Source organism: Desmodus rotundus, chromosome 6 (assembly GCF_022682495.2).
Source record: "Desmodus rotundus isolate HL8 chromosome 6, HLdesRot8A.1, whole genome shotgun sequence".
NCBI classification, from domain to species: Eukaryota; Metazoa; Chordata; class Mammalia; order Chiroptera; family Phyllostomidae; genus Desmodus; species Desmodus rotundus.
In genome coordinates, this window is record NC_071392.1 from 153,779,096 (window position 1) to 153,802,406 (window position 23,311).

The following is a 23,311-nucleotide window of genomic DNA, read 5'->3' on the forward strand; positions in this document are numbered from 1 at the left end:
GAGATTTTTCAATTATATAAAGCATTTGAAAGACCCCTTGAATTCTCCTGTCATATACCGTGGGCTGCGGTCAGTGCAGCAGGTGCTTTTTGGTTGGTTATGGGCGGGGGAATTACAGGCAGAAAGGTGGGGGCCTCAGGAAGGGCAGGGGGCTGAGAGGCGGGCAGCTCTGCTCTGGTGGCTTCTTCACCCCTGTGGCTCTCAGGTGGTACCTTTGCGGGAACCACAGTTGGAAGGGAGCAGCCAGTTTGCTCCTGACGCGAACCTCAAACTCTGGGGGGCAGATCTAGCACAGATGAGAAGCCTGGTCTGGCGTGGCCCCTCCGGATGACAGATGCCCTTGGTCCCGGATGGGGAAAAGGCTGAAGTGCTCCCAGCCAAAGACCTCAATTTATCTTCAGGACAATTTTAATTGGAAACCTCGCCCGGCCGCTGCCCACTTTTTCAGAAGTAATTAGAATGCTAATCCATAAGAAAGATGTCTATTAAATATAAATTAATAATAGATAATACACTTTGGCTTGCAATTTTGAATAATACGTCCATCTCATTCTTAAAGTAAAAATTCATATATTTTTAATAAAGCCCAAGACGTTTCCCAATGCGCCTCACAGATGGCTCGTTTTTATTGTCCCATAAAGAGACCTTGTGGGTAAATGTTTTGTTCTGTGTTTTTTTAATGGCAAAACAGAACCTTGGAGAGGTGGGGGTTTTTTTTGGAGGTCTCCAAGCACTTCCTGAGCATCAGGGCTCCTTCCTGCCGTCATGGGGACAGAGACGGGAGGTTGCCTCCACCCGCCTCTCAGACGCCATAGATGCCCAGCCCTTTGTCCCCAATAGGACAGACGCAGCGTGGCAAAACCCAAACACAAAGGCAGGTCAGATCCCACCTTGGTCACTCAACAGCTAGTAACCAAACCCTAATGACCCAGAAAAACAGGTGTGTATAAAATCATCCCCATGAGGCCATTTATTGAGTGTGTCCTGCAGGCTGGGGCATGCGTTGGGGACAGCGGCTTCCCAGGGAGGCCCTCCCTCTGGGCCCTCTCCTGTCCCCTCCACATCTAGGCCCACGAGAACACCTAGGCTGTACACACAGGTGCCCATGCACACAGCCTGGCATTAGACCTCCAAGGGGAATAGGTATGTTCGGTCCGTTTGACAAACACCCATGAACCCTCCTACAAAGAGCCGTGGAGATCGGAGAACAAATAATTCTGAACTACCCTAAGAGATGAAATGTGTAGAACACGAGGGTGGAGAGCAGCTAGTCTCCAGCACGGATCGCTGGGTTATTGACTTCAACAGCCAAAGATACGTCAGCATTCACGGAGCCCGTTCTCCGGAACAGCCCATTGCTGGGGCCGGGGTACAGACAGGTGTGACGCCACTCTCTCTCAGCCTTCCCCTGCACAGCACAGTCCACCTTGCACCCAATTGCCCAAATCTGCAAAATCCTCTTTGTCTCCTCTCGGTTCCTCTCCCCCACACCCCGAAGCCCCCTGCATCAGCAAGTCTGGCAGACTCCGCCCGAGAGATTCAAAACCTGCCCCCTAGTGGGCTCCTTCAGAGCTCACACCACAGCTCAGCCAGTCACCACTCTCCCAGCAGGTCTTTCTCCATCTTATTGAAATACAATATGCACCAGAACCCATGTAACCGATACCCAGATTCAAAACAGATGGGGGAGGAGGAAGAGGCCGACGACCACCATGACAGTGTCCCAGACGCTACCCCCACTTTGCCCCGTTCCAATCACTACTTCCAAGGACTACTGTCCTCACTTCCGCCTAACGGCGCAGACCAATTGCCTCGCGCGCTCTCTCATCATCCACGGTGTCGGACGCTGCTGGAGTGCATTCATTCCCATGGCTGTGGAGCCTTTCGTCGTATGGATACACTAACGACGTGTTCATTTTACTGGGGGTGGGCGCTTGGGCGAGAGTTCCCGGTCTGGTATGAACGTGACACCTCTGCTCCCCGTGGCTTTACAGTGACTGATCTGACCTGACGCCACTCGCTCGGTCATTCTGCTCTGCCACCTGGCCTCCACTTAGTGCCGCGGAAGGAGGAGCGCATTCTCCTCTCACAAGCCCGGCACGTGTGCTCCTATCTCCGAAACTCGTTCCAGCCCCTCTCTCGCCTTCCCGCTTCAGCTTCATACCTGCAGCCTCTCCTTCCTCCAAACTCCAACTAGATGCTTTCTGGTTTTCTCTCCCTCGTCCTGCCCCACTCTTCCCTCGCAGCACTTAATTCAGTTCCTAATTGCGTACTCATTTGTGTGATTATTTGTTGGGCAAGTCAGACCTGCTGAACAGAGCCCGTGCCTGACTTACCTGTGACCACATCGCTGGCCCTTAGAACAGTACCTGGCACAGAACAGGAGCTCGAGACACTTGGTTAAGTGAGTGCCTGAACGCACCATAGCCTCAGGGGGCTCAAGGTCAAAGAGGACAGAAAAGCCTTTCTGTGTTCAGCACACAGGGTGCCGGATGCTGGCTGGGGCAGACAGAGACACTTCCGCTTCCGAGGAGGGAGTCCTTGAGATGATGTTTTCTAGAGGGCTGTGCAGCCGCAGCAGGCACCATTCACAGTGCAGTCTACATAGTGCCCCCTGGAGGTGTGCGCTGCAACGGGGCAGAATGGAAGGAGACCCAGGAAGTAACCCAGCAGTCAGGGAAGGAAATCAGGCACCAGAGAGAGAGGCAGGAGCAGATGCGAAGGTTCGACAGCGTCGCCCAGGGGGCTGTGTTGGGGGAGCAGCAAGTCCTGGGAGAGAGTGAATGTGGGGCCGGGTGGCAGTGAGTGGGGGAGAGGTGACAGATGAAACCTGAGGGCTAAACAGGGAGCAGATTGTGAAAGGCCTCACATGCCTCATTAAAGAGCATGGCCTTTCTCCCTCAGGCTAAGGGGAGCCCGTGGAAGCTTTAAAGGAAGGGACATGTTCAGATGTAGTTCCTTTGAACACCTCGTTTCCTCCTTCCCCAGAGCCTCTACACAGGTGGTCCCTGAAAAGCTCTGTCTCATCTGTCCTCCCCATTTAGAATGTCACACACTCACACTTCCTTCCCATCCAGTAAGCTCCCACGCATTCAGACAACAGGCCTGCTATCACTGCCTCCAGGAAGCCTTCCCTGCCTGCCCGCACTGCACCAGAGCCCCCTGTTTCTCCCTCCTGCTCTCTCCCACAGCACCCAGTAGCTCCCCCTTTATGTTTGTGCCTGTGAGTCTTAGGTTAAGTCCCTCGTGCACCATACCATGCCTTCACTGGGGACAAGAACCACACCTGTCTTTGCTCACCATCAGTCACCCTGCCGTCAAAGCGCCTGGACACTCCATAATTATGCGCGCTATGAATGACAGCTTTACACAGGCCCTCCTGCCTGTGTGCACAGGGAACCCACGGGCCAGGTCGAGACTGCAGGCAGGGGGCTGGAGCTGTGCTGTGGTCTTGGGGGCTGACGCCAAGCAGGTGAAGCTGAGTCCCAGGCGTGTTCACACCCGGCACCCCGGCTAGGAAACGTCAAAGGAGGGGTTTTGAACCCACATCCATCTGACTGCAGAACCAAACTCAACTGACTACATTTTCTTATTTTCTGTGTTCTGGCTGCCCTGGCGTGTGGGGCCTCGAACCTGGAGAGACTGCATGTCCCAGGGTGAGCTAGTTGCCGGGGACAGTGAGCAACTGCACCGCCACTGTGCCTTTGACACACAAACCAAACAGTCAGAGCCTGCACCCCACCTGTCTCCATTACCTAAGTTGCACACACCAGCCGATGTCCCCCCTGCCCTCAGTCACCCCAGGACCAGGTACTAGACAACTAGGAACCACCCCCCACACACACCCCACAATGGTCAGAGGCTGCCAAAATCATTTGCAATTTCTAATCCTAAATTTCCTTTGCATACCCATCCTGCCTCACCCATTCCTTCCCCCGAAAACCCCAGTAAAGGCTGCGGGCCATGCTCCCCGCTCCCCCCTCCTCCCTAGGGCCCTGTGTGGCAGGCCCTGCTGCCTGTTTCCAGGGATCTGTGATTGTAAACTTCTTTCACCGAGACAGTCATTTCCGTGTCTGCATGTCTTACTGTGCCTGATTAAAACAAATCCTGGGTACAGATTTTAACACAAAAACCCTTTTAAAGTATTTGAGGTCTCAGCATCCTAACTCCTTGAGGACAAACTCTGCGTCTGTCCCTTCCTCCTGGCTCCCAAAGTGGCATTTCTAAAGGCACTCAGGAGTGTTTGCAGAAAATGAACGGGAAGTTCTGGGGAGCCCCCCGCCTCCCGAGGATCAGCCCCTGTATCAGGCCCAGGCACAGAGCTCCCTGCAGTGGCCTCGGGACCAACCGGTTTTACAAATTATCAACATCTCCCCATTAGCTGTTGCAATATTAAATTGTGTGACTGGAAATGAATGAATAATCCCACGGGCAAGTGAGGGAGACCAAGCAGCGGGGATTTAATAACAAGTCCTGCCCTCTCTGCAAGCGGAAGGTCTCCCTAATTAAATATTAAAAATCTATCCACACAGCTACAGCAAAAAAAAAAATTGCTTTTTCAGCAGCGTAGCTTTGAGACACTTCCTCAGAGGACCCAGGTGCTATGGAAATGTCCTCTTGGGGACCCAGATGAGGGATCAGGGGACCTACCGCTTGACCAGCACTGTGGGGTGCTAGACACAGGTCTCACAGATGCCTTGTCACTTCTGGTCCTCAGGAGGACCACAGGACGTGCCTAGGACCACATCCGAGTGGCACAGCTGGAATTTTAACCCCGTTCGATGTGGTTATAAAGGGCACAGTCTGGTGCACCAGGTTAAGGACAAGGGTTTTGTGTCAGGCAGACAGGGATTTATCTCATCCCAGGCCTATCTCGTCCTAGCCATGCGGCCTCAGGCACTGACCTTACGTCGCTAAGTCTCGGTGCTTTGTCTTTAAAAGGGTAGCGTGTGGAGCTCATGGGCTTTGGGGAGGTAACGTACAGGAAACTGGAGTCGCAGCCCTGGTTCCTAGCACATGCTTCTGAAATGCCAACTGCTGTTCTGGTCAATGGAAGACACCCCCTGCCCCCAGCATCTCAGAAATGCCTCCTCCAGAATGGAGGGTGTCCCGTCCAGCCTACTGCCTCTAACCACGCCAAGTCTTTTGATTTCCTTACAGGTAGGGGACGATTTATTAGGGGCTGTCTAACATCGCCTGGGCATATAATACATGCCAGGGACACCTCCTCTCATATTCTCATTTAAACCTCACAAGAGCCCTGCACAGTGGGGTTACTCCCGCCATTGCCCAGTGTGGAAACCGAGGTGGATAAGCAATACTCATTACCAAGGCTACACAAAGATCTCCAAGCGGAAGGGCTCCGTCCTCCCCTGCCTGGCTTCCCAGGCAGCTCCACCCCAGGGAATCAAGGTGCTCCACGTTTGTCCTTTAAAATAACCTTTATGGATTTCTTCTTATTAGAAACTCATACATACTCATTGCAGAAGCCTTAGAAAATGCACATAAGCCAAGAGAATATGACAGCCATCCATAATCTGAACTCGCCGAGATAACCGCTCCTAAAATTTTTATGTATGATATCCTAGCAGATCGATCGATCGATCGGTAGGTAATTTCCTGTTTTTACAAAACCTGCATTTTTTCCTCATTGAGGAATATTTCTGAGAAACAATCTCAAACGTGTACAGGGGTCGCCACTTCCCTAACGCTGGCCCCCTTGCTTCCTACCTTCATACATGTTTGCTTCAATAATTGTCACATTTATTTTATATATTTAATCTCTCCCTTTTAATTACAACTACCAGGACCTATTTCTCCCTGCAGGGTCATGGGCCACGTAAAATAAGAATAAAGGAGGAAGCTCCCGATTAGCTGGAAAGAGTCTTCCTCGGAGATTGTCTCCGGCCGGGCCGCATTCTGGGTGCTGCGGTCCACTCTCCAGCCAAACCGATGCGGCCTTCGGCATTTTAAACAGGAGTGCCCAGGTCCCATGGCCTGCTAGCTGAATCCTCAAGCATCTCAAGTTGTAGGCTTTACTAACTGATGGGGAGAAACAGGCTTTCTTCCCTTTCCCTCCCTGGCAGAGAGCTGGGACTGAGTCTAAGTCTCAGGCCTATTTGGCTAATGGAGGCTCTCTCTTGCAATGAGCCAGCCAGGAGAGGAAGGATGCAAAGCCAGCAGGCAGTCCGTACACAGAACTTAAACTATGTCTCGAACCATAATAAAGGCTGTAAGGTGAAAAGGGAAGTGCGCCTCCTCCCCCTGCCCCCTACCCCTCACCCCACAGCAGGGAGCAGTGATGGGTGTGGACAGACTGTTTCGGGGCCTGACATACAGCCTGGGAGGTCACGGGGACGCAGGACTGGTCACCATTGGGGTTTCTTGTATGCAAGACTGGCTTTTCAAAGACACCTGCGGTCCGACTTAAGCTCTATGGTAGGCCACTTTGAGACTTACATGATGAGAAATACCACTAGCAAGGAATTCAAAAGGGCTAGGAATGCAAGCCAGAGCTCCGATCTGGAAAGTTCCATCAAAGCATCACTCCAGGCTCGGTGGTAGCCACCCACCACTCCTCAGATTAAACAGCTGCAGAGCCCTGTGACCTGCTAATGTATTCACATGCTAAATTAACTCAGCTCATTAATCCTGGCTCCTTTGTCCTCTTAAACTACAGAAGGAAGGCAGGTTGCCCTGTGCCTGTCTTACTACTGAGAGCACCGAGTCTTGGAGGAGGGAAGGGACTGGCTCAGGCCCATCGGCTCTCAAGCTGCAGAGCTGAGATTCGAAACAGACCATTTGGGCTGCAGAGCTCACCATCGTCGCCCTCTGGGCCGCCGCCTGCCGGGGCCGCCTTGTGTGAAACAGCGCCTTCCCCAACTTGCTTCTCTCCAGTCCTGTAACCTCGCTTTATTTTCGTTCACAACACACATCAGCACCTCTGATCCCTGCCTGGTTCACTACCTTTTACTCCCTGGTTCATCCCCCGCACCTACAAGAGAAATTGGCACCGAGTAGGTACTCAGTAATTATCTGTTGAGTGAGTGAATGACATTATAAAACAACGTTGAATTGCCAGAAAGACTGGCCCCGAATTCAATCCTGCTCTGCCAGGAACCAGTGTGTGACCTTGGACAAGTCAGGGTCCCTCTCCGGGCCCCAGGAGCCACATCTGTGGCGTTAGAGGGCAGGGTGAAAGCATCTCTCTGTATAATTCGTATGCTCTGTGACTTACACAACTTGTTACCCAGTGAAGGATAACAACTGTTTCAGTGTGGAGAGGTAATAGAGAGTAGTAGGGACTGCGGTTTACTAGAGAGCGCATGCCTGTCTAAAGCGGGGCCCTGCTTCTTAGCCCCAGCCAGTTTCTGCCGTGTGATAATGCAGGTCTGCACAGCCATAGCTTCAACTTCTAAAGAGAAGCTAAAAACCCGTCTTTTATGTGACATGAATGTTGTGAGACAACAGCTGTGTCCTGTGGGCTGCCAGGTTGTGATTTCTGAGCTCAACTGTCCTACGATGAAATTAGCCACCCAATTAGCCAAATACTTTCCAGATATTCTCTTGGTTGCTTTCTCAAGATTCTTCATGTATTTCTGTTTGGCTCTTTGTAGCTCTACACGCTCTTAGCAAGTAATGAGCCCTTACTAAGCTCCTACTAAGTGCAAAGCAGATGCTGGACCTCATGTGGGGAGCAGGATACCAAAAATAAAAAGCAAACAAAAATGGACAAGACCCATCTCCCCACCCCACCCCACCCCACCCCACTCCGGCCAGAGAAAACTGCCACATCCAACAGTAGATGTTATGTCTGCTGGGTGACTGTTAGACATGATCAGCCCATCTGGGGTTGGGGGGGGGACAAACGGAGAGCTTCCCATGTGGTGGCCTGTGAGTGCTGCCCAGAGCAGAGGACCCTTCACCCAGGGTTACAGAGTGACTGGGATTGGGGTCCTCTGGCCACGTGCCCCGCCAGAGACGAGGGTCCAGACACGACCAGACTGTGGCTGTTTCAGAGACCCACGCCAGGCGATGGTGGGGAATTGTGCTGGGAAGGTAAACGGGACCCCCAGAGTGGAGCCTTCAATGCCAGCTGGGGAGTCGGGGCCTTTACTCTGCAGATTCCTCCGCGGGGAGGTGGTGGGCTGGAGTGGGGATATGGATGGAGGAGCTCCCCTTATCCTCCCGCCTTCTCCAGGGCAAGGCATCTGGGCATGGGCTGCAGAGGTTCCTCCAGGTCTGACTCTTCACTTCATGTTCATCTCAGGCCAGGCAGAACAGACAAGTGGACGGAGCTTCCCAGGGAGCCTCACGCAGGCTCGCTCCTTGGGAGTCAGAGGACGCCTCGTGCTAACAATCTGGCTTCTGAAACAATTCCGAGAGGCAGCGGGCCTTTGAAATAGGCAGTATATCCTTTTTTTTTTTCTTTTTAATGATGGTTTCATTTTCCATTTTTATTGGCTGTTCACTGATTGCTCCCGGGCTCTCTGACTGGATGTGAGACGCACTGACATTTATAGAAATCAATACATTAATAAATCACGAAGTTCATAATGTCTGATTTGCTTCTAAATGAGACAGAACTATTATCACCATAAAGTTGCACATAAAATAGGCCCAATTGTGATGTATTGTGTAGTCTCATCAAAGGCGCTGGAGTGAATAACCTTTCCCCGAAAGAAGGAAACAATCAAGGCTGAATCACTTCATTAATAATTCAAGGTGTGTCTGCCAAGGCTTCATTTATTAAGTGCACAGTTAAGAGGCTTCCGAGCTGGGTCCTGGAGGTGACCCCTGGCCCTCTTCTCCCTGCCTCGGGCAGGCAGCCCTCCGCTCTCCCACGAACTGGATGGGAGACCTAACTGCATGGGGCCGTTAGGTCCTTGATGGGGGTGACGTCCGGTTCCCCTCTCCAGCCAAGCTGGTCTGAAACTGTTCACGGTTTGATGGTCAGGATTACCATATTTTGGCATGCATAACACGCACTTTATCACCCAAATTTTTGAGGGAAAAATAAGGATGCACATTATACATGGGTATAATGATTACATACCATGGGTTTAATAATCCCATGTATAATGCACACCAAAATGTGGGTGTGCGTTATACATGGCAAAATGCGGTATTAAGGGCAGAGGACTTGGAGCCCTGTGATAACTGTCGGGGAGAAGAGGCAGGACCTCTTCTGAAGGACTGTCAGTTATCAGGCCTCTGTCCTCACCCTCCAGGCTGGTGTTTCTGGCGCCCCCACCCACAATGCCCTGCCCTGGTCCACGGGGCTCGGCGGACCAGGGTGCTCGACTCTTTCCTCCAGAATCTCCGGTCTGTTCGTGCCCACCGTGGCTCATATAGATCGATGATGTCCAACCTGAACTGGCGATCAGGCGCCTCTGCCAGCAAATCCCAGGATGAGGAAATCTTTCCTCTATTGAAGAGACGCACACTTATTTCACCAGATCCATCAGAGAAGCCATACCTGCGGCCTAGAAAGCATCTAACTGATGCGATTACTGGATTCTACCGGTGAGAATGACCCTTACGATAACAGCCATAATGCATGGAATAACACTTTTGAGTACCTACTATGTGCATTGAGCACTTGACATATCTCTTGGATTCACAGCTACAAGGCGGGTATGATTAGTCTGATACACCTCACACCTGTGGGGACAGTGGAACGATTAGATCAGTTGTAAAACTGTTAGCGTGCTCTCAGAGCTCACCTGGATAGGCACTTCCTCCAAGGGCACATTAATACTGAATTCCCACAAGAGCTCCCTTGGCCAATCTCCATTATTCCCTGTACGATGCACAGAAGTTTATTTTCCCACTAACAACCAAGAAAGGTCCTGCTTGGTTGGATTGCAGGGGCTTGGGGGGCCCTTTGCACACTCGTTTGGGAGAGTTGAACGCATGCCAGCTCTTCCAACAGAGCAGAAGTATGTGGAGGCAGGTCAGGCTGGCAGGCCATACACTTCCCTTCCCAAGTCCATGTTCAGCAACTTCAGGTTCAAAGCCTGAACTAGGGCATGGTGAGGATATTTACATCAGGGAAATTAGAAAATGCTGCAGTCTGGCTTCCCCACCCCCTCCCAAGAGCTGGTGTTTAAACACCCACCAGCCCCCCAAAGCGAGCCCTCTGTCCGGGAACCATCGCCTGGCCAGCCGGGGTGCTGCCTGGGCTGAAAGTCGGGCATTCACTCCCTAGCCCGACCTTGACCAAATGGACGCAAAAACTCCATGCCAACCTGAGGTGAGGCCTGCGCACATGGAGATTTTACCTTTCCTTTGAGGAATTCCTTCCACTTCCCTCTACGCCTTCATTTTTCCATCTCAAAACTAAAAGGGCCCTTTCTCCCTGGACGCTACTTCCCCCCACCCCATTTGCCGTGAATGGTCATTTTTGCTGCTCATTCAAAAGGAGCAACAACATGAGTGACAGAATCCCGCCCATGTGATCCTCTCATTTCCTGGAGAAACCTTTTGGACCCATGTGCCCTCTGTCCCCAACACAGGGTGGCCACAGCTCATTAGCTGGCCACCTCCATGCACTGGCACTTCAGGGCAGTGTCCAGCTGAGACCAAAGCAGAAGCGGTGGGAGGTTTCCCACCGCAGCCCGGATGCTAGCTGGTGGCAGGATGGGGCCTCATCTGACTAATTGCCCCCCGGAGCCGTGGAGACTGACGGAGCTCCCGCCATCAATCATCAGAAGTTCCAAACGGGGCACATTCTCCAGACAAAGGGGCCCACTTACAACACCGTCCAGGGTTTCTGCCCACGGCGGAGACGTGGCAGGGAACCTGACATTTCTATTTTGCAGCTTGGTGAGAGTCTTAGCAGGACTAAAATGTTGCTTTGGAGGTGAGGGGACACAAGGGTCCCTAAGGTATGTGGCCTTGCTCCTGGTCCTGAAACATCACATAGGGCTCCTTCCCTCTGTCAACCCTGGACATAGATGACACGCTGCTTTCCCAGGAGTGTCTTTGTCTTCTTATTGTTGGTGGTGCGATGTTAACACTGTCACGCAGGCAACAGAACCGTGACTTCTGTCACATCTGGGCAGTGACTTCGTGGACTTCTAATAATTGCGTTACATTTCTGACAGTTTCTACCTCCACCCTCCCAAGAAGTCGCGGGGTGCACCTGACACCCCTTCCCACATACTCTCTTTCGGGAAGACAGGTCAGAGACCCGAAATACGCTGTACGTGAAAGAATTCTCAAGTGATTTGATCTAGAAAACCTCCTATCTGATGAAGGAGCAGTACTCAAAGATTTTTTTTTTGTAGGATTCGGGGTGGGGGGGGGGTTGTTTGTTTATTTTTTCAATAACATTTTCAAGACTGAGGTGTAAGTGAATGAGGAATGTATGAATTCAGTTTTGCTTAAAACGGGCAAGAGGGTTTCAATATTAAGAGAACAAACGCTTGGAACAAAATAGGAGTTGAGTTTTATTGAACTAAGACCGAAAACATGTCTGGAACACTCAGAAAATCTTTAGCAAGGCTCAGCCCAGCACTCCTGGGGCTCGTGGTCAAGTTCATCACATTCAGAGCTGATGAGAGCTGTCTGTTCCAGGTGGGTGAGTGAAGTTATGACCCAAATCCAGGCCTGGGCTATAGGACTCAGCCTCCCGGATCACACTGCAGCACTACACGGAATTCCTTTCCGTCTCTGCTCCGTGTAGACGCCAGCAAGGATCTTTGCCCCAATTATACTGGGTTAAGCCATCAATCACAAAGATGTCAGATGCCAGCATATCGCTGATACAGTCTCCAGTGTAACCAACACAGGCTGGGCAGCATTGAAAATGGCCACTGGAAACACCAGAAGTGTGATTTCAAGAGGAGACACAGTGTTCGGTGTCATGTGCACGGTCATGCTCTTTGAAACTGCCCTCTGGACGCGGTTTTCACAGCACCCCACAGTTTCCATACGCCATGTTTTCCTTATCGGTTACTTCCAAGTACTTTCTAATTTCCATGTGATTTCTTCTTTGACGCCTGGGTGACTTAGGAATTAGAACCACATCGCTTGATTTCCAAACATTGGGAGATTTCCTTATTTTCTTCTTGCTTTTGATTTCTTGCTTAATGCCACTCCAGGCAGAAAACATGTTGAATACTTTCAATTCTTTGAACTCTGTTGAGATTGGCTTAATTACCCGGGAAGTGGTCCGTTTGGGCACATGTCCTGTGTGCACTTGGAAAGGACATGTGGCATCCTGTGAGTGTTGGGTGCAGAGCCCCCTACATGTGTCGGTGGGACCGGGTTCGCTCATTGTGTCGCTCGTGGCGTCTACACACTCGTTGATCTTTCTGTGTTATCAGGTATTGGAGGGGTGCTCTTAACCCTCCAGGTATGACTGTGAATTTGCTATTTCTCATTTTAGTTTTGTCAGCCTTTACATATATTTTGAAGCTATATTATTAGTGCATACTAATTGAAAATTGTTATATCTTACGAAAACTCTCTCTTCCTCTCTTAGCAAAGTTTCTCACTTTAAAGTTTCTCACCTGAAAGTCTACTTAATCTGCTGTTAAAATAGCCATGCTGGCTCTTCCTGATTTGGGTTTGCATCCTGTATTCTTTTCCATGTTTCCTTCAACCTTTCCTGCATCCCTGTGCTTGTCAGCAGCATTCAGGTAGGGTCTGGTTTTTATCAGAAGGCTGCTCACCTGTATTGAAGCTTTTCCACTTATCTTTACGAGCCTGCTAAAAACCCTGGTTGGCTTTGGAACCTTTTGGCTTTGGCTTAGTCTTAGTTTCCCTTGACCTGTCACTTGGGAATTAGCAAATGCCCTCAGGAAATAAGCACTCCAGGCTATCAGCTCATTGCCTGTGGTCCTGCAGGTGTTGGCCTCTCCAGTCCTGATCCAGTTCTTGTCTTCCCAGGCTGCTGAAAGTTCTGCTTCTGGTCCTTGCTCTTAGCAGACTCCTGCCCAGTTCCTCAGCCTCGTTTCCCATGCCACGTAGAAATCAGCATCTGCCTCAAGTTGAAAAGCAGCCTTGACCGTCAGACCCACCTTAATGAGTTTCTCTTTCCTCCGGAATCAAGGCTTCCAGAGCGCAGGCCACCTTGGTAGCTCCCAGTGCTTCCAGACAGGTTTTCATTGTTTTTAATTCTCCTTGTCTAGTTCTCAGGGAGGGGCCCGCTCTGCTACGGGAGCCTACCATTCCTTCCCCGGTCATTTGGCCATTTGGCGTCTGCGCCTTTGCCTATGCTGTTGCCTTATCCCCTCTTCCTTCAAGACTCAGAGAAATTGTCACTCCTGCCCCTTGAAGCTGTCCCTGCCCCCCTCCTGGTCCCCTGCCACCCAGAAGGCATTAGTTAACGGCTTCCTCCTCTCTGCTGCCAGAGTCTTAGTCAAAGCCAAGCTGCTTAGAACGATTCGCCAGCAGGGAGGTTCCGACCATCCATCCACGACACCTGACAAATGGGAACCTGGGAGAATCACAGTATAAATTCTAACTGTGGCGTCCCTTGAAAAATCCAAAGATCTGGACTCTGGGCATACGTTCCGCGTGACAACTAGCTGAGCCGCTTTTTATCATGGGGCAGTGGCTCTCCATCACAGCCCTCAGCGCTTGTGCGCCCATCACCTGCCTCATCTAAATGGCCCACCAGCTGCCATGAGCGTTTGGGCTGCGATCCCTGGTCCATGCGTGTGCCTCCCTGCCAGTCTGAGAACGCCGTATGAACGGACACGGTGTCCTTCGTCCCTCTCCCTGGCATGCCAGAGAAGGCCACTCCGTACTTGTAGACATGGCTCTATGAAAATGCTACCCAAGCACTTTTAGGGCCGTGAAACTATTCTTTGGGGTACAGGACACTATACTTTTGTCGAAACCCATCGACTGTACCACACAAAGAGTGAACACTAATGTAAACTGTGGACTTGAGTTGAAAAAAGAATCTGTCCATCTTGTTTCCTCACTTGTAACAAATACGCCAAAGCAAGATGTTAATAATAGGGGAAACTATGAGGGTGGGTTGTGGGGACTCTCTGCATTTCCTATAAGCCTAAAACTGCTCTAAAAGTAAAGTCTGTGAGAAAAAACAAACACAAATGCCACTTAGTCAGAGCAGTAAAAGGGGGCAACTAAATCCAGCAAAGTAAGTTTCTCCTGCGAAACGCAGGTCAGGAAATGAGTAGAAACACCAGTGGATTCCCACCTGGAGCTCCACTTTTAGAGGGAAAAGGGAAATAAGCCCCTCCTATCGGGGGTTGCGGGTTCCAGTGACCAAGGTGGTGGCCGGGCTGCCCTCCACATTGTGTGCAGGGGTGCTGGAGGGACAGGAAGGAGTTCAGTAATTGCCTACAGAGGAAACCCAGGCTGGCCCCCAAGTAGACCCTCCGGGGGAGAGCAGCAAATAGAGCCCCTGTTTCCCATTCTCTGGGACCTGGGGCCCCCCAACCCCGTGGTGCTCTGGGGGATATTCTGGGGCAAATTGTATTGTCTTGTTTCACACTCGGCATCACAGGGAACTCGACCTGCATCCATTCTGCCCACAGGTCCCACTGTGCTCATTAGTGATTCAATGGCGCTTTTCCTTTTCTGCCTCTTTGTTACTTATCAGCTTGAGAAGGGACGAGAGAAGCAGACATGGTAGATCATAAGCTCCATGAGAGCAGGGAACAAAGTTGTTTCATTCACTGATATACAGGATGGGGCAACTGTAAGCCTACTTTTGCCCCACCCTGTATGTATAGTAGATGCTTCATCGATAGTTGTTGAGTAAACGAATAAAGAGTCAGTTTCAAATCAGAAAGCAGCAGAATGGGGCATCCTTTGTGGAGGGTATCTATCTATAAGCCAGCCTTCGGCCAAACATTCGGGTATTTCCAAGGCCCATCCACATCCGTGCATCCTCTGCCCATGCCATCCCATCTCTTCCGGCTGCATGGTTGCATGGCTGCGGGCATGCTCAGTGAGCCCCCTGCTGGGCACTGTGGGCACTGCAAGGTGACCCATTGTTCTTGCCTGTTCTGACCCTGGGAAAAAGGACAGGGAGGTGGTCAGCCCAGCTCTGCTCCAAGACCTCCAAGACCTCTCCACCCATGTAGAGCTGGACGATGACCTGGACACCCTCAGAGAGGAGCTGCTATGGGAAATCAAAGTGTGATTTGCTTTTCTGATGAATGGATTTGGTAAAATGTTTTCTTACTTTTTCCTAGACCTCGCCTGGTGGTATTACCAGTATCAGAGAGGTAAAAAAGTTTAAACTAACTTGACTACTTCGGTCACATTACTTTCAAAGGAAGAGCTATTTAATCAAGTGTTTGTACTTTGTGATTAGTCTTGGTAACAAACCCCACCTATACAGAAACCACTGGAAACATTCTTTGAGACACAAGTTATAGGTAAAGCTTTGCTCCTCCCTAAGCAACTGATGTGTTTTCCTCTCCTGGGCAATCAAATGTACGTAAGAGCTCAGGGCCAGTGTGCGGTCAAGTGCAGTGACCTGCATTTCTACGTCCTCTTTTTCCCTGTGGTCTCGGCCTCCTAATCTAATCCACATTTTCTGAGGCAGCTTTTCTTATTACTTTATCTCTTATTATTATATTGTATTTACTTCATATAATTGCTCCAATCCCTTTGTGAAACAAAGGGGACCGTGTTGAACCAACAATGAGGGAGACAGACGGTGAAGACGGAGTGGGGTGAGGCGGGAGGAAGGTCGGCAGGGGTGAGGTAAGTAGCACAGGTCACACCCCAAAAGCTGAAATGCTTCTGGAGCCAGGAAGGTGGCGTGATGGGAAGGCGTGGGCCCCAGGTGTCAGGGTGAGCACCAGAGGAGATGGCCACTGCCCAGCTCTAGTCAACTATTGCCTTGGGACAACTGGACACCGGGGTTGTCGGACAATCCCATTTTCCAAGAAGAATCAGAAATCCAAGTGTATGCATGCATCCCTCATCTTCAACTATGGGCAGTTCATTCCAAAAAAAAACCTAAAGCACGCTTTATCAGCCAAGCAAGGCCTATCTTTTGGGCTGTGACACCATTTTGTAACCTCGAGACAGATGGGTTGGAAGAAAATCCAACCCAGAGGCCCCGGGATGGAGCAACTGTTTTTCAGTCCAGGGGAAGGAGATGATCATGGTCGTGGCCATGGGCCTAGCAGAGGAGGCACCTCACTAGGAAGAAGACCAAAGACGTGGGTCCTCCTACTACCCACAGTCTGACCTGTACTCGGGCCAGAGCTTGTTGGGGGCAGACCCACTGCAAGCTTGTTACAAACCAATTGGCAGTTTGTGCTCAAGGAAAGCAGAAGCCATTGCAGGGGCGCATGAAAGCGTGATCTACAGAAGCCCTGAACCCGATGGCTTCTCGGTCCAGTTCTGTCACCACCCATCGGTGTGACCTAGGACTCAAGCAAAGCCATTTAAGGACCTGTGCTGCAAACCCTCAACATGGGCTCCGTGTGTTTAACAGACACAGGAACTCCCTGAGAACCCAGGCAAAACGCCACGACTCAGGGCATTTTCTTCCCTGTGGGTCTACAGCTTTCATCCACACCCAGGAGAGCCTGCCACCCCAAAACTTTAGGGCCTGCTTAGTCCGAGTCATCTTCCCCAGCCTCTCCTTCAGCCGGGAATCCCCCACACCGCCCACAGTGCTTATTCTAAATGGTCCCTCACTTTCTAAGCTGCTCCCACGTGGAGAGCTCTGTGTCTGCCAGCGCTCCCATCTTCCGGCCCTCAGGTGCCGCAGGCCGTGGTCCCCCACTTGCCACCAGACACACGGTTTAGCGACTCACGGGCATCGACACATCTGACAAATTAGAAGTACTTTACAAACAGAGGTATTTTAATTTGTCATTGTTGCATACTTATCACCGTAGTGTGAAATCTCTAGGTTAATTTTCTGTCACCCAAACTCAATCTGGCTTGGTAACTGGCTCATCATTATTTTTAAGAACTAAAATAATAACAAGCAGCAACATGGGGCCTCAGAGACTCTTAACAAACCTCAAAAGGAACTGGCAAGCAGGCTCCCTACCTATTAATCCTGTTTCCTCTTCCTCCACCCAGGGACCTGGGCCACCCTCCTTTCGTTACCGGGACCCCCTGGATAGCACCCCGGGGCTCCTGGGGGTGGGGGGCAAAAAGCTCTGTGGCCCCTTCGACATTTCTTCAGAATATGTTTACAGTGGCCAAACCATGAGGCACCCAAGCAAAGGGAGGGAGAGCTGGAGTGAGAAAAGGGGTGCCTGCTGGAGTGAGAAAGGGCACCCCAGAAGGCCGCCACAAAAAGAAAAAATATATATACACAAATTAGTGGTTTCCATTCATCCGTCACGTGTGACACATGGCAGTCAACACAGGTTCACAAAGAAAGATTAAAATTGACAACAGGGTGCATCTCGCATGAGGGACGGAAGGAATGACTTCATAAATGTTTTCCTTCAAAGTGTTTCATAAATTTTTGGCTGACAGGTAGGTATGTGTACACTGGACTGTGATGTAAACTCTAGTTCTTACTATGAAACAGTAAGAAAGAGAAATCGAGGCCCACTGGGTAAAGCCCCAGGGGCCCACACGTGGGCTACTTCCCAGCATCTGGAGCTTCAGAGACGGGGATTTCCTTCCACGGTGCATGTCCCCGCAGCCTGGCGAGGGGGGGGCGATGACAGGGACAAAACCCAGGGTGGCGTCGGTGTCTGGATATTCAGATGTCACAGAGTCCGTTTGACGTGGAAATTGATCCTGCTGCCCAGGTGGCAAACAAATCGTTTATTAATAAAGTCCAGGTCTCCCTTAATGAAGTGGCTTTAATATTTGGTATTCCAATAATTACTTAGTGCATTTTTAATCAAAGAGATGGCAAGCGAGTGCAGTTTCTGAATCACAGTTTCTCAAACTCCTGCAAAGAGCTTTCTCTGAGCTTGTGAGGAATTCAGTCACAAGAAGGTTAACAGAAATAAGACAATCTTGTAAAAAATATCTTTGAAGCTTCTAGGTAAGATAAACTTGGAAAATATACTAGATGCCTTCAAATAGACACCATTCCTTCCAAAAATACATTTTTGTCTTCCTTACTTAACATTTTAATGTAACTTTTACCTCTTTTCAGTGTTAAATATCTGTGCATTTTAAAAATAAAATTGCTATTCAATCTAATGCTAAATTAAATCAACAATCTGATTGATGTTTTAAAATGAGTTAAATACATACGAGTATCTGAATTAGACTCAGGTGGGGTTTGTTGTCTGTCTGTAACTGCTCCTTGTTAGCTACAAACACAACAGTTACAGGCTCTGTAAGAATTATAAGAAAATGGCCACTTGCAGCTATGTCGCACCAGCAGGGTACCCTATGTATGTTGAACAACCCGCCTGACTCCCAGCGGGATGCGGCAGGAAGTATTGTTACCAAATTCCTTTGCCTGTCCCTTGGAAACTTAGCCGAAGGTCCGATCCCTTAGGGAAAGGTTCACGATTCAAGCTCACTTTGCTGGACTCCTTTCCTGCTGAAATCAAAGTACCAGAGGGAAAGTGGTACGAAGGCACTGACCACAGTGACCCACAGAGCCGTGCACCTGCCCCTGCCCGCCCCCCTTCTCTCAGGTAGAAACAGCCTGAGCTCACTGTCCGTGGCCATGGGTGGGGATGGGGGGACGGGTCGGCACGCGTTCCCAGCAGCCTGCCCACCTCGTCACTGTTCTCGCCAGATTTACGGTCGTTCAATAAATGGATGGGGGGGGCGTCTGCAGGACAACAGTGGGCAGCGGAGGTTAGCTGGTAATTGGCTCTTGATGGGAGCAAATGTAGAGAAAGTGCCCCAGCAGGGCCCGGAGGGGAGCATGTACTCACCCTGCTGTGGCGGGGAAACGTGGCAAGTTCCAGCCATTTGGATTTGGGGACCCTCCAGCAGGGGATGGGCCAAGTTCTCGCTCTAATTCACTGACACTCCCCATATTTCTGGTCCAAAATTACATTGTAGTTCAACCGCCCCTTGAGACAGCTGTGCCGAGAGCCCTTCAGTGCTTGAGAAGTTTTCGTTTATATAGACCAGCTCCTGTTTAAGTCGTTTTCCTATTATGTAAGGCTATCTAGTAAGTATTACAAAACAGCACTGAAAAATACATTCAGACTTTCAAGTTAATATTTAATGACTTGCATTAAATATTAACATTTAATGTTATAATTTGAACTTTTTGCTAAATTACATTAGCCTTTCTCTCATTGTCCCAAATGGTGAGAGTTTACTCCATGTTTTTTTCATAGGTTTGTCTCCCTTTGCGTGAGGGTGTTGATCGGTCTGCTCACTTACCTGTGTCTCTAGAACATTCAGATGTTCAGCGGGCAGCGAGTTGAATATGCAAAGATATTATTTCCAAAGAAAGGGAAATGTTCTCACGTGGGCTGATTTTTAGCACTTCCGCCCCCTCTCCACTCGCAGCGTGTCTCTGTCCTGCACTGAAGCGTCCTCACCTGGTGTCTGACACACCTGGGACAAAGGGTGGGCTGACTGTGAGAGACAGAAGGTGACTGGGGGGGGAGTTCCGGGGGGGAAGGTCGTCTGCACTGTGGCCCCAGCCCACCGCCCTCTGACCCCGATCACGACACCGCCCTTGTGCCAGCCCTGACTGCGGCCTGACAAGGGGCCCCCCGAGGCCAACCTTCCAACGCCATCCCCTCCGGTTCCAGATAAGATCGAAGATGAGCTGGAAATGACCACGGTCTGCCATCGGCCCGAGGGACTGGAGCAGCTTGAGGCCCAGACAAACTTCACCAAGCGGGAGCTACAAGTCCTTTATCGAGGCTTCAAAAACGTAAGGACCCACTCGGCCTCTGAGGCCCGGGCAGGACTTCCCTGGGGCTCAGCTCCCCCAGATGCCAAGGGGGCCCGTTAGGGAGCTCTCCCGGACCTGTCGCTGTAAAAGGAAGAAGGTCAATGTTATTTTGGGGCCGTGAGAGCAAGATGCCCTGGCTGGAAAGGAGGACTGCTGGTGAGGATGAGTTATAGCTTCCACGTAACCTATGCACACTGTCATATTGCCAGTGCCTCAGAACACCGGGGTGTCGGTCTGCTGCTAACCACGCAGACAGAGGCTGGCCTGTGCGCCTGGATGCCGGTGTATTAATTTCCCACACTCCCCATCTTTGAACCTAGTGATAGCCTTGCTGGGAAGGCCCTGTAGCCCCGTGTCACAGCTAAGGACGGTGAGGATCGGAGACTGACTCATTCAAAGTCACAAAGCTTAGAAAGGGCTGAGCTGGGAACAAACCCAGGCCTCCCTCATCCCCAGGTGCAAACCCTTTCCACCCCCCCCCCCCCCCCCGCCACCAGTGCCCATCGTGAGAGGGGGGCTCGTCTTACGAAGCAGCTTCCGTGGGAAGGTGGGGCTGCCTCCCGGCCACTCACCTCGGGGACACGAAGTCCCTGCCACCAGCAGTCATGAGGGCCCCTAGACCCCGAGGCTGGGCCCAGCCTGCTCCCCCTGGGGCGGGCCCTCAGACACCCCCGCCGACTCTGTCCCCCTCACGCAGGAGTGCCCCAGTGGCGTGGTCAACGAAGAAACGTTCAAGCAGATCTACGCGCAGTTTTTCCCTCATGGAGGTGAGTCTGACCTCGAAAAAGACCCTGCCCCACTTCCTCTTTGGCGAGCAGCCTTCCTTTGTCCAAGTTCATGCTCCTTGTCACATGCCTCCTCCTCGACATCGGGGAGCACTCAGAGCAAGATGCCTCCCTTATTGCAAGATTAGGGAGCTCGCTAAAGCTGCAGCAGAGAAGGGCTCAGAAAATGGGCCCTGTCCAGCGGGGCAGGGGGCGGAGGAGAGGCTGAGAGAGCCATCTCATGAAGTCTCACATTGCTCTGGGAGGCGGGTGGTGGTTTCCCTGCTGGGGCAGCTGAGCTTCAGAGAGGCTGGGCCTTCGCACAGCGGCAGAGGGTGGCAGACCGGGACGAGGTCTCTCAGCACCTGATGTAAAGCTTCGCCGTGTCCGCTCCCTCACTGTGCCGCACGCTCTTCATTCTCTTCCTTACAGCAGCTGAGGCAAGTGAGGTCTTTGAAAAAGAAACTTTAGTGAGTACCGGAGACCATAAAATAAACAAACCCAAAAGCTGCAGGGAGCAGGGGGTTGTGCTTATAAATCTAGGTGAGCGAGGGAGCTCGGCCAGGGGCCCTGCTGCCCTCCGCGGGAGTCCCCTTGGTCCCATGGGCCTGTGACATCGTGGCTCTCCCTCTGGCTTCCATGTGCCACACGCCACCTCACACTTTGCCCCCAGGAGCTGTCTCCTGCAGGACCCTTCCTGGACCCTGACAAAGCAGAGACCCAAGCGTCTCAAACACAGCTTGGCGGCAGCAGGAGCCTCTGGGGTGTGGGACCCCGCACAGGGCCCTACCTAAGTCGGGGGGCAGCTTCGTGCCAGTCGGGCCCCAGAATTGCCGATGGCTGAGTTCTCTTGAGCCACTCCTGACTGAGTTTGGACCGTGTGGTGGGCTTGGAGGCTTCGATGATGTGACTCAGTGAAGAGGTTCACATGATTTTCCAGAAACATCCAGAGACAGGTCTGGCTACACCCATCCTACAGAGACGGGCAAGTGAAGCTCAGAGAGGCCGCTGCATCGGGAGCCTGCGGGCGCCCAGGATGCATGACAGAGCAGCTACCCAGACCAAGGGCGCTGCTCCACCACCCGGGAGAGCATCCCATGCAGTCGCTGTGTCCTTCTCCCACCAGGAATCACACACAGATGGGCGGTGGGCCTGTCTCCGGGGGTGGCTAGTTGGACAGGCAAGGGCCTGCCTCGCACTGGCTAGAACTCGCCATCCAACCCCAGGACTGCCAGACGGGTCCAGGCTCCCCCCGGTGGGTTTGCCACCGCAGGGGCGCCTCCTTGCCGTCCCCCAGCCCCGGCTTCTTCTCTCCCTGATGGCTGGAAGTGGCCTCACCCCCTCTGCAGAGCACCTGCCCCCATCACCCACCCCTCCTTCTCTGCCTTGCAGACGCCAGCACGTACGCCCATTACCTCTTCCACGCCTTCGACACCACCCAGACTGGCTCCGTGAAGTTCGAGGTATGTGTGTCTCTGGGACTCCCCAGGTGCCTGTCTCTTCTCCGTCTACATCATGGGGTGTTGGGGACAGGGCAGGACCATCAAATGCCCCCAATCAAGACACAGAAACCTTCGTGCATTTAACCAGCGCTTCCTGAATACAGAGAGAAGCGGCAGCCACTGCCCCTGCCCTCCAGGGACCGGTGGTAGCAGTGTAATAGGTCACGTGCACACAGAGCTTACCACATGGCGGGCTCTGTACCCAGTGCTTTGCAGGTATTCATTCACCGAATCCTCACAATCACCCCACAAGACATGCGCTATTACTGATGGTCAGATACAGAAGAGAAATGCAGGAAGGCAGAGAAATGGAGTGACTTTCCCAAGGTCAAACAGTAAAACAGGGATCTGAACTCAGACAGGGTGTTCCCAGAGTCCACCTTCTTGGCCACGGGATGATGCACCCACCTGGACAGTAAGTGCAGCCATGGGACGAGGCAGACCCAGGGAGGCTGGGTGTACCTGGTCTGGAGGTGTCAGTGTACACAGGGCTCCAAGCAGGGCGAGGAATGGGGGGCGGGGGGCGGCACTCTTCACTGGGCTTGGCCACATCCTTCCGGGACCGAGCACATGGGAGATACCACTGTGTAAGAGCCGTCACAGGGCCGGACCCAAAGACAGAGCTGCTGCCCACCCAATGGCTTGGCGTCGATGTCACTCATGTCTCTTCTGCTTTCAGGACTTTGTAACCGCTCTGTCCATTTTACTGAGAGGAACCGTCCATGAGAAACTGAGGTGGACGTTTAATTTGTACGACATCAATAAAGATGGATACATAAACAAAGAGGTGAGTGAGCTGTGGCTGCGGCCGGGGGGAGGGCCACAGGCAGGCATCTGGTTATTGCCAACGGGAGCAGCCCGGTCCTGACGGGGAGGCCGTCCGAGTGAGGACAGACCGGCTTGGGGCTCACGGAGCCCGAGCCTGGCAAAAGGAGGCAGCTCACCTTTCACCTCCCATTGCCCTTGTCCCAGGCACCGGGAAAGGGTTCAGTAGAGTCATTCGTCCCCACTGGGTGGCACATACCCAGCACACATTTCACAGCGGGGGTGAGTGATTTACTTCAGTGTTGAGCTACCCTTCCCTGGGGAGCTTGCATTTAACAGGTTAACAGCCAGGGGTCAAGGCCAGACATTGGGATAGTTTCCGCAGTTACCACCCAGAGGAGAAAAGGGAGATTTTTGACAAGAGGAGATGGCAGTGGGGAATCATATGGGCCACAAGCTCTTTTTCCTACAAATAA

At 51.8% G+C, this 23,311-nt stretch overlaps 1 protein-coding gene and 1 long non-coding RNA gene across 4 annotated transcripts in view; one reads left to right on the forward strand and one right to left on the reverse strand.

Annotated features, from left to right (window-relative positions):
* The window catches only part of KCNIP1 (potassium voltage-gated channel interacting protein 1), a 241,380-nt gene that overhangs the window by 211,951 nt on the left and 6,118 nt on the right, over nucleotides 1-23,311 (forward strand). For 2 of the 3 annotated variants that reach the window (XM_053926972.2, XM_053926973.2), the window contains exons 2-5: nucleotides 19,659-19,783; nucleotides 20,502-20,571; nucleotides 21,961-22,031; nucleotides 22,750-22,857. In XM_053926972.2, the coding sequence (XP_053782947.1) occupies nucleotides 19,659-19,783; nucleotides 20,502-20,571; nucleotides 21,961-22,031; nucleotides 22,750-22,857 (374 nt within the window). Of the gene's footprint in view, nucleotides 1-15,186; nucleotides 15,216-19,658; nucleotides 19,784-20,501; nucleotides 20,572-21,960; nucleotides 22,032-22,749; nucleotides 22,858-23,311 lie in introns of those variants that run through there. The other variant, XM_071221813.1, reaches the window with a different exon arrangement.
* LOC123478345 (uncharacterized) lies at nucleotides 19,225-21,013 on the reverse strand. Its single transcript, XR_008427146.1, has 3 exons — nucleotides 20,822-21,013; nucleotides 19,631-19,885; nucleotides 19,225-19,458 (listed from the first exon to the last, which is right to left on the reverse strand). It is a non-coding gene; the product is annotated as an uncharacterized lncRNA (long non-coding RNA).